Genomic DNA, 11,393 nt, shown 5'->3' on the forward strand with positions numbered 1-11,393 from the left:
CATCAATAGTAAAATCTGTAGGGTGATGAATATTTTGTACCTATAACCAAGAAAAGGGTAATCATAAAATCATGGAAAAAATTCACATTTTCACACCATTTTAATATTTGTTAACTCAACCAGCATTAGCCTCTATAATTACCTGGGCGTTCAAATTAAAGAAAGTTGTCTGTTATTAGTATCTGGTTTCTAAAACATATCAGAAATCCTTTGCAAACAGCTCATGAAGAAATATCCTGAAAGTTAAATCACATAAAAAACACAGACTAACATTTAGTCGATGCTGATTGAGCCTGTAAAAGCACTGTCAATCTCAGGATTATCATACAGTGCCTATATCTCATTCAGGACTGCAGTGAAAAAAGCATTCTCAACCTGAACAATCTTGCAAAGGCCACAAGAGTAGTATCATGTAAGCCAACAATCCTTTGTTTGAAACTTTTGGAGCCAGATGTGTTTCAGAATTTAGATTTTTTCAGATTCTGCAAACATAGCATGGTGCATGCACAATATATTACACTAACACCACCAGTGGGGTCTATGGTACTATGCTATAACCAAACACATTCTTTCTGCAGTGAAAAGTATGAAGATTTACAAGTATGATAAGTAAACCGTACAAATAAACTCCTATCAGTTCCAGTCAGATTTTATCATCAAATAAGTTTATATCAAACATAGGAAATATCTTTGAATTTGTGAGCAAATTTTAAGAGTGTGAACCCAGTATCACTTAAAAATAGGGAAAGTCCAACAGCTCTACAAATCATTAAAGAAAAAAATGGTGATCTTTTCACACCACTCACAACTATTAGACTCAAACTACCAAGAAAAAATACCTCTGGTTAAAAAAAAAAATAGTTCCTAGGTAATTTTAGATAAAAGTGAAAGTAAAGTGAAAGTTGCTCAGTAGCGTCCAACTCTGCGACCCCATGGATTGTAGCCCACCAGGCTCCTCTGTCCATGAGATTCTCTAGGCAAGAATACTAGCCATTCCCTTCTCCAGGGATCTTCCTGACCCAGGAATCAAACCCAGGTCTCCTGCATTTCAGGCAGATTCTTGACCTTCTGAGCCACCAGTGAAGCTCATTTTCAGATAAAGATATAATAAATAATAAGCAGAGTTAACCAAATGCTTCAGAGGCAAAGATGGATCTTTGTGCATACTGACTAAAGAAAACTAGAACATCCTGCAAGCAATGCAGATTAATTATAATTAATTATAAGTGAATATAATTAATTATAATTAAGAAAGCTGGGAAATGGAGAAAAGGTACTTTTCTTCTGGATTAACCTTGTAGAATTTTTTCTTAATTAAAAAGTACTCCTAAAAACTTTTACCAGTAAACACATAATAGTAGATAGAAAAAAATAATCAAGTGGGGCACAAAGATGGGCTCCTGATCAAAACCAAGACTGCTTCAACTTTGGTAAACATTACTTGGAAATTTTACAAAATGTCAAGAATTTCTGCAATTTTGTTTTGGTTGTTTTGCCAATGCCAATAAATTATTTTTAAAAGTACTCTTTGAATTTGTTTTTGTGTTATCATGCCTGAATAGAAAGCAGAATCTTAAATATATTAGTTAAATGTTTTATATTTGTTAACATTATTAGAATAATCTGAGATTTTCCCACAAATTCCAATCCTAGTAGCTTACCCAACCCTCCATTCTCCAAATATAACACATTAGCCATATTCCAAATGCAGGGGATCAGGTATTATCAAATTTTACTTTTCTCTGATTTCTGAAAAATAACTTCAACTGATTAGTTGTAACTTCTTTTTGGTAAATATGCACTTGGGGGATGGAGACAAACAATATTTAGTCACAGGCATTATTTAGTACTAATGACAATGAGAAAAATAAGAGTCCTGGGCTATCTATAATTGTATTTTTGTAGACTGCAATGAAAAATTTCCTATTCCTATAAATTCAAACAATGTTCCAAGTCCATCACTCTTACAAGCATTAAAAAAAAAGAAAAACTAATAATAGACTAGAGAAATAAACCAGATATTTCAAATACAGCTATTGTGAACATAAGAATAGAATTAATTCTAATTCTACAATAAAAAATTTGAGAAAAAAAATCTTTAAAATTGAAATCCCTACCTCCAAGTCAGTTAAATTAATGGTAACCTTTCTCAAATACAATATATCAAAACCTCTCCAAGCAACAGCTATTTCCATGAACAGACAGTTAAATGTTTTACAGTTAAAGAAATTAGAAATCAACCTTAAAGAATCCCTTCAATATTAAATGCTTAAGTTTTCCCCATGATAAATATTAAATAATAGAATAAGTTAATAAATATTAAGTAATTAAATCAGAATGATTTAATTCAGTTTTATGATAGTTTTGCAATATAAAGAATCATCTTTGTTCATCAATCTTAATTATTTAACTATTCTGTTTATTGAGCAGATGTAACAATAATTAGGATTATACACATATACAACAGATAACTGACACATCACCAGTCTAGGAGTTATTCAGCTATCATCCTAGGGACACTGTACACTAATCTAGTATATTTCTTTTTAAAAGCCAGTCAACACAACTCATCTTCTACTGCCTACTCTAGTTCCAGTTGTGTCACTTTATATTTTCTAGGTAAATCTAGACCAGTGGTACTCAAGTGGGTACAATTCTGTCCCACAGAAAACATTTGGCAATGTCTAGACATAATGGTTGCCACAAAAGGGCAGGACTGGGGTAGGAGTTAGGAAGGGTAGATGTTAACAGCAGTTAGTAGAAGACAGAGATGCTGCTAAATATCCTCCAATACAAAGGACAGCCTCCACAACAAAGAATTAACCAAAACAAAATGCCAGTGTTGCTGAGATTACGAACCCTGGTCTGACATGTAAGACCTCAATTTGGCCTCATTCTATTTTCCCAGGCTCATCTCTCCCACAGTTCTTTTATTCAAATTCTGATCTCCATATATAAATGACATTTACCATCCTCCATAACACCTCATGTTTCCCTCACCTAGGTTGGGACTCTTTTACATCCTAGTTCAACTCTCATCTCTTCAATGAATCCTTCTAAATCAAGCCAGTCTAAAGTAATCCCATCTCCTTTGAAAGACCGGAACTAGATCATGCTTTATAACATCTATCTGCTTTGGATTTAATCATTCCAGTAATATCATTATTTCTTTGTGAATTCACCATAACATCCAGCAAAGAACTTTTAAGCAAAACAACAGTTGGTTAATGAAAAACCAGATATGCTCATTAGCCAAAGTCAGTTAAGCAGAAAACACTACAAAGGCAAAATCTAGTCTCAATCTATTGGTTAAATTGTTTTCTGGCAATTTGGACCAACCAAACTAACTATGTGCTTCCCTGGTGGATCAGTGGTAAAGAATCTGCCTGCCAATGCAGAAGAGGCGGGTTCAATCCCTGGATAGGGAAGATCCCCTAGAGAAGGAAACAGCAACTCACCCCAGTATTCTTGCCTGGAAAATCCCATGGGCAGAGAAGCCTGGCAAGTTAACGTTCATGGGGTCACAAAGTCGGACACAACTGAACAACTAAACAACAACAAAACTAACTATGGCTCAAGAGCTAAAGTTAACCATCTTACTTTGGCCAAGGGTTGGGGAGACACAGCACTGCTATTTTATCTTGTTTAATAAAAGTAACACATGCATTTATCTTCAACATTATTCCAGTTGCATGTGGTGGTTTAGTTACCAAGTTGTGTCCAACTCTTGCTACCCCATGGATTGTAGCCCACCAGGCTCTTCTGTCCATGAGATTTTCCAGGCAAGAATACTGGAGCGGGTTGCCATTTCCTTCTCCAGGGGATCTTCCCGACCCCGGGATCTAACCCAGGTCTCTTGAACTGCAGGCAGATTCAATCCTATCTTAAATGTCTCCTATCCCCAGTCTTAAGTCATAGTCTCAGATATAATCACTTTAAGCCAAACTATGACACTGCCAATAATCAACTGTCTTTAGTCCTATAAAGCTGATTAATTTCATAGGGTACCAGCTAACATTTTTATATATAATTCTTCTGGTGGTAACCACCATAAATCTGATATGCTTACACGTTTATTTAGGATTAACTTGAAAATTTACTTAGTGATTGTCCTCAATCAAAAATGATAAATTTATTCCTACTTTCACATTAGAGATAAAATAAAAGATGGTCTATTTTCCGTTCATACTTTTCTAAAGGTAGAAGCTAGTAACACTTAACTGTTGCTAATAACGTGCCAACTTTATTGGCAGGTCTTTTCTGAATTTTACCTTTTTCTATTTTATCTGAGAAGCATAAAAATAAATTATGTCTATCTGCATAATTTCTCAGAAATTTCATAAGTTTTCAGAAATTTCAATATTTATTCTTAAAGCCAGACAGAAATATAAGGTTTTGTAGCTGAATTTCAAAATTCAAAATGAATACCAGAAGAAATTGAGGCATAGAATCCAATTAAAAAACTGAGGCCCACCACTCTAACCACTGTAACATTAAGTCTGAAGGAAGTCAACAGTTTATTGAGTTAGTCATTTTTAACAAGTTTGTGGGGGTCTTTTTTGGCCACGAAACATATGGGATCTTAGTTCCCCAATCAAAGACTGAAACAGCAACCCCTGCATTGAAAGGGCAGTCTTCACCACCAGACCACCAGGGAAGTCCAGAAGTAGTGATTTCTAAAGACTGCTTTGAAAGAAGCTATGATCAGAAAGACTATTATTACAAGCTATTATTAAAGATTATTACTATTCAGTTACTATTTTTCCACCTCCAGTTTAATCGCCTATTACTAAGTAGGGTTGGGATTCCACAACTTCAACATGTTTGAAGAACAGTGATAACTCAAATGTCTTATTTCCTATGAGAGTCCAATTAACTTACAAAGAGAAGAGAAAGGATTCAAAGAGGAAGCGCTGGTAGTATAGATAAGCCAGTATCTCAGCTATGGGAGACAATACACTTTAACCAAGAGTGGAAAATACAAGTCAATTTCTACTATTACCCATTTCAAAAAAAAAAACATTTTCTACTAAACTCTCAGTTATGATAACAAGAGCTGCACAAATAAACTTGTGACCTTTGGGGCCCAGGAAGGAAATTACAAGTATAGCAGACTAGACAACCAAAAGTATACATTTTTAAGTGCTTTAGAAAACTAAAAAAAAAAAAAAAAATTATCAACCTAACAAAACTCAGTCTACCACTTTCACAAATAACAGATAATTCACATCAACCATGATTAAAATTTAACAAGGTGAGGAGTCTCTAGCTTGATACCAAATCATTAGATTATTTTAACCCTTGTAAAGAGAAGTGCTACATCTCAATAAATAAAATGAGAAAAATCATATGCAAAGTCAGAATTTACTGTCATAAAACTAATTATGGACTACTTAAAAGAAATTAAGCTTTGGAATTTTTCCCTAACAGTATTCTAATAAGTCATCATTTCTGAGACCCAACCATTTTTGTCAGTTTACAGTCTCAACATGACAAACCTAAGCTGCATTCTAGCCAAGGATACTCCTTTCTGCCACAGTTTTCAACAAGAGCACTGAAAATGGTTTAGATTTTACTTCTTTCCCTTCCTTTTTTCCCCATTCTTTGGAAATACCAAACAACAATAAACCAAGTGAGAGATGAAAAAGCTGAGAAATAAAAGGGTAAAAAAATCAAACAAGATAAACTTTACAACTTTTGATTGCTGGGAGTAACCTCAATTAGTCACCTTGATAAGTAAGTACAGTAGTTTCAATTTAAGACTACATCTACATCTTTTAGGACCTAAGCAGTGAAAGCATTAAAAATGTTGAGAATCTTAAGAACTGGAGTAGATCCATTTAGGCTAAGTGGCTTCATGCAAATTCTTTAAACTCAGTGCCCCTGTTTATCTGTAAAATAGTATCTCTTCCAAAGTTACTGTAAAAATTCAATGAGGTTATGGAAACAAAAAGTTGTTGGTAAATCACAATGCAAACTGTGCCTGTTGATGCTATTAAAAGTAAAACAGTAATACAACACAACCAAATTTCATCCCTTTCTACCATATCTGGCAGGAAAAAAAAAAAATAGGAGAGAAATAGGACTAAGCACTGAAAATTTTCTAGAAGAATAATTTGAAACTGCTAAAAGGATAAAATCAAAAGGGCTTTAATTTCTCACTTGATTTAAATTCCTGTCAAAAGGGGTGGAATTTTTATTGTTCATGTGTACTTGTATTTTTCACATAAAATATTTAAACATAATTTGTATTTCTCAGATTTCTGCAATGAAAACTTTTTATGTAGACATGTCTTGAATTACAATGAACAAAAGATAAAAGGAAAAACGTATCTTTCCATTTTTCAATTGTGTACAATGTTACTATATGATTTCAGTTGTGTATATTACCCTATGACTTTTTTAAAAAGTTTATTTTTTAAATCACAAAATGAGCAAGCATGCATGCTTTGTAGCTCAGATTTTTAAAGGTCCCTACCAAAGTACAACTTTTTACTTTTGTCAATTCTACGCTGTAAGGGAGACAAAAAGCAAAACTCCTTTCAGAGGGTGCCAAGCAACCTTAAAAGACAAACTCTGTTCCTGGGTGGTTCAAGTCTCCTATTAAATTACTCTCAGAACTGTACTCTACTTTAAGATTACCTCTAGATTTTTCCCCACTCTGTCCATAAAAGAAGCATAAATGTATCTTATAAGTAAACAACAGAGTAACCACTTCTGCATCTTTGTGTCTTTTTGTTTTCCACTGTCTTTTTGTTTGGTGTTTATTCAGGTATGAAAGTGAAAGTTGCTCAGTCGTCTCCGACTCTTTGTGACCCCATGGACTATACAGCCTATGGAATTCTCTAGGCCAGAATACTGGAGTGGGTAGCCTTTCCCTTCTCCAGGGGATCTTCCCAACCCAGGGATCCAACCCAGGTCTCCCACATTGCAGGCAGATTCTTTACCAGCCGAGCTACAAGGGAAGCCCAAGGATACTGGAGTGGGTAGCCTGTCTCTTCTGCAGCGGATCTTCCCCACTCAGGAATGGAACCGGGGTCTCCTGCATTGCAGGCGGATTCTTTACCAACTGAGCTATCAGGGAAGCCTTTATTAAGGTATAGGTGATTTACAATATTACTGCATCTTTGAAATAAATCCTTCTCTGACAGTTATCTGATAAATAGCAACGAAAACAGAAGTAGTTAGCATTATCCACTGACACGCTCTAAGGGAAATGTAGGAAATCAAATGGACAAAATTAAGTTTATGTGCTTTAACTTTATATTGACATTTTAATTAAAATCCATTCTTTTTAAGCAACGTCTGAAAATCAGCCCAACTCCAAAGAGCTGGGAAAAGGAAAGCGAGAAATAAACGTTTACCTGAAGCATCTCCAACTTTAAAATCACTGTCATCTGAACTATCATAATCGAGAGCTTCTAGCAGAGAAGCTGCCAAAGGCTTCACCTGCCTCCTCTTGGAGCTGCGATCCACTGTTAAAAGAAAAACATTACAACGTTATTCATAATCCCACCAAGCGCGAGGGAGCGCTGTGGTGCTGAAGGAAGGTACAGATGACCTCCCGCAGGTGGTGCAAATCTTTGTCTTAATTCAGTTCTCAGCAAAAGGTGTGGTGGAAGGTTGGGGTGGGATTACTGGGGCTGGCCGGCCGGCTCCGTGGGCAGGTTCAGCCCCAAGGCGCAGCAAATACGAGCCCAGGGCGACCAAAATCAAAACTGGCCCTCTTGAACATCTTGCTTCTGAGACTTGCTCCCTGTAATCCCTCACTAAGACATCGTTAACAGTCAATAGAAAATGCAAAGCCCAGGGAATATAAAAAACTATGTTCATTCCCACGGATCGTGGAGGGGGAGCGTCCGCGGAGGGTACATCTTCCCACGGGACTCTCCCGCCTCCGCCCTGCCCCCGCCGGCCCCGACTTCTTGAAGGGCTGAAATGGACCAGTCTCCCCGCGGACGCCTCCGACACACTTACTAAGGAATCCGAGGTGGTCGTTTGGAGACCTAGGGAGAGGCTGCGATAGCACAGGCAGCGCCGAGGTCGAGGACTGAGACCAAGGAAATAAGTCCAAAAGATGCTATTAAAAATAGGCGGCGGCGCGGACCTGACCGGGGCGCCCCAGGTGCAGCCCCGCCGCTCCCCTCCCGCCCCCCGGCCCCCGGTCCTAGCAGAACCGACCCCGGCCGCCCGAGCGCCTTCCTTTGGCGCCTCCCGGCCAAAGGCGCCCTCCGGCCCAGGCAGCGCGGCCAACCCGGCAGCCCTGAGGAGTTAATTTACCCCGTTAAAACGCTTAGATAAAAATAAAGGAGAGAAAAACTTTATTATCCCGCAAACAAAAGCAACAAAAGACCCTGAATCCGCACAGTCCGAGGCCGGTTGCCTGACAATAGAGAAAACAACGACCCGGATACAGCTCTGAAGAGAAGGAAGTGAAAACACGAGCTAGAGAGCGGCCCTAAGAGCAGCAGAAGCTGAGCGCGCGTGCGCGCGAGTCGCCTCAGCTGTGTCCCGAAGAGGAGGAGCTGAGTGAAGCCGAACGCAAAGCCGAGGAGAAGCCGAGAGGAGCCGAGTAATGCCGAGCGGCAACAGAGAGCCTTCCCAAACCCGCTGCCTGCAGATGCCTTATGCTGGGCTCTCAGTCCAAATACGTAGGTCAGTGTTTGTTTCTGACAGGACAGAGCAGTGCGTGTGTCTCCATGAATGTGGAATAGTGCTTTGCATACACTTAAATAATTTATTTTTTAAGACGAATTTTTAAATCCGTAAAAATACGAGGAGAGTATGTACAATTGCATTTCAGTTCTTCAGCAGTTTCAAATGCCACACTTATTCATGTACAGGGTAGCTGTTTTTAAAAAACAATGTTAAAATGTTAGAATCTGAGCAGTATTAATACTTTTTACGTGTTTCTATATCAAGGAGAAAGGAAGATTAGAATAAAGCTGATTGTTTATGCATTCCCAGATATATATTGAGTGGTAATGTTTGTAGCATAGGGAAATACAGAGTTAGGAAGGACTGTAAATGAAATATAGAAGGAGCAAATCATGCAATACAGTAGGGGCGCTTATTCTTTAAAGAAAACGTGCTGAATTCTTTTGTGAGCTGTAATTGAATTTTATAATACTAAATTTGAAAAAATAATAAATACTTAATAGTGCAATTTAGGGTATGATTACATAGAGGCTGTACCTTCAGCAAGAGTTATCTTTTCCCTGCCAGAGCTTAAGATATAGTTGAGGAAGTCAGTGAGCAATTACTACCTATTGTGAAAAGGGCTGCCAGAGAAAAAGGACACATGCTAAGAGAAGTCTTCCTAAAGAACGTTTTTATTTATTTATTTATTTTTTTTTTTTTTGCTTTTTAAAATTTTATGTATCTGTGGCTGTGCTGGGTCTTCGTTGCTGTACACCCTTCTCTAGTCGCGGCAAGCAGGCCACTCTCTCATTGTGGTCTGTAGGCTTCTCATTGCAGTGGCTTCTCTAGCTGAAGTATACAGGCTCTAGAGCTTGGTCTCAGTAGTTGTGGCCCATGGCCTTAGTTGCTCCAGGGAATATGGAATCTTCCCAGACTAGGGATGAAACCTGTGTCTCCTGAACTGGCAAATGAACTCTTAACCACTGGACTACCAGGTTAAGTCCAAAAGTCTCACTTAGCTCCAGACATAGTGTCTGAACTGGGCTGGAGAAGAGAGAAAAAGAGACGCAAGTTCCAGACCAAAGAAAGAATGTAAGCAAGTGACCAGGATGAATAGAGGAATAGAGATGACTAGTCAGATTCCCTGAAAGCTGGGCTGCCTCGAGTGCCTCAAGACATTCCACCACAACCATAGTTATTGCAACCTCATATTTCTGTGTTCTTCATCACTGCTAAAAATGCAACGTTTCTGACCCTCTGATCTCTCTGAACCTTTAGTACCCTCACCCAAACCACCACTGCTATGTACCCACTCAAACCTTTCTATCATATTGAGGAAACTTCCATTCCAAAATTGTAAAATCTTAGTAAACTCTTTGCGTTTCAGTATCTTTCTTGTACCTCTTTATATAAAGTTAGTATGAAGTTATCATGAAACCCCCTCAGATGGAAGCCACTTGTTTTCTCAATATCCAAAGGCGGCATCTGGTCCTTAGTTGGCTTTCAGGAAGTGTCATAATTCAAAATGATTTGTAACCAAATTCAAGATACTTGGAGATAAAAAGATGGAGTGTGTGGAGAAAGTAAAATAAGAAATGAAAAAAATTGAATTGTGTTATCTGGTTTGAGAGAGAAGTTGTAGGTCCTGAATTGTATTTTAAGAAACCAGAAAAGTGGAAATCAGTTTGTTATAAACCTAGGGATAACAGACATCACCAATTCAATGGACATGAGCTCGAGCAAGCTCTGGGAGTTGTGATGGACAGGGAAGCCTGGCGTGCTACATTTCATGGGGTCACAAAGAGTCATATGACTGAGCGACTGAACTGACTGACTGAAGGATAACAGATCTGGCTCACAAAACGTAATGGAACATGTCAGTTACATTTCTACTCTCCCCAAATTTCGCTGAAATCACAGGAAAAAAATAAATATAAAGCCAAAAAAACATAACTCTGCTATATCTTAGCAGAGTGTCACAAGCAAACTTTTGAGGGTAGAAAAGAATGTTAACAGTTATGGAGGCAGGCTCAGATTGCCAGTGAAACCCACCTGAGTGCTTAATCTCATCTGGGTGAAAGAGATGAGTCACTGAAAGAAGTTTTTTCAGAAGTCCATGTATAACCCTCAAATGACAGCCAATGAGGCCTGTGAGAAGAGCTAAGACTTGGATAATAGGCTTGGAGTGGGTGCTGCGCGGGTGCAGGAGGGCAGAGAGGAGCTACTCCACGTTCAAGGTCAGCAGGGGCAGCCGTGAGAAGATACCCCTCGTCCAAGGTAAGAGAAACCCAAGGAAGACGGTAGGTGTTGTGAGAGGGGCATCAGAGGGCAGACACACTAAAACCATAATCACAGAAAACTAGCCAATCTGATCCCAGGACCACAGCCTTGTCTAACTCAATGAAACTAAGCCATGCCGTGTGGGGCCACCCAAGATGGTCGGGTCATGGTGGCGAGGTCTGACAGAATGTGGTCCACTGGAGAAGGGAATGGCAAACCACTTCAGTATTCTTGCCTTGAGAACCCCGTGAACAGTATGAGAAGGCAAAATGATAGGATACTGAAAGAGAAACTCCCCAGGTCAGTAGGTGCCCAATATGCTACTGGAGATCAGTGGAGATATAACTCCAGAAAGAATGAAAGGGATGGAGTCAAAGCAAAAACAATACCCAGTTTTGGATTGGACTGGTGACAGAAGCAAGGTCTGATTCTGTAAAGAGCAATGTTGCATAGGAACATGGAATGTTAGGTCC

General features: G+C 38.6%; 1 protein-coding gene across 9 annotated transcripts in view; it reads right to left on the minus strand.

Annotated features, from left to right (window-relative positions):
* Positions 1–8,468, minus strand: part of PHF14 (PHD finger protein 14) — a 211,420-nt gene extending 202,952 nt beyond the window's left edge. For 5 of the 9 annotated variants that reach the window (XM_070470970.1, XM_070470980.1, XM_070470987.1 and 2 more), the window contains exons 1-2: positions 7,978–8,467; positions 7,365–7,475 (exon numbers count right to left, since the gene is read on the minus strand). In XM_070470970.1, coding sequence (XP_070327071.1) covers positions 7,365–7,475; position 7,978 — 112 coding nt within the window. In that variant the 5' untranslated portion in view covers positions 7,979–8,467. Of the gene's footprint in view, positions 1–7,364; positions 7,476–7,977 lie in introns of all 9 variants that reach the window. The other 4 variants (XR_002309267.2, XM_070470974.1, XM_070470964.1 and 1 more) reach the window with 1 other exon arrangement.
* Positions 8,469–11,393: the final 2,925 nt, after the last annotated feature.

This window comes from Odocoileus virginianus, chromosome 1 (genome assembly GCF_023699985.2).
Source record: "Odocoileus virginianus isolate 20LAN1187 ecotype Illinois chromosome 1, Ovbor_1.2, whole genome shotgun sequence".
Classification (NCBI taxonomy): domain Eukaryota; kingdom Metazoa; phylum Chordata; class Mammalia; order Artiodactyla; family Cervidae; genus Odocoileus; species Odocoileus virginianus.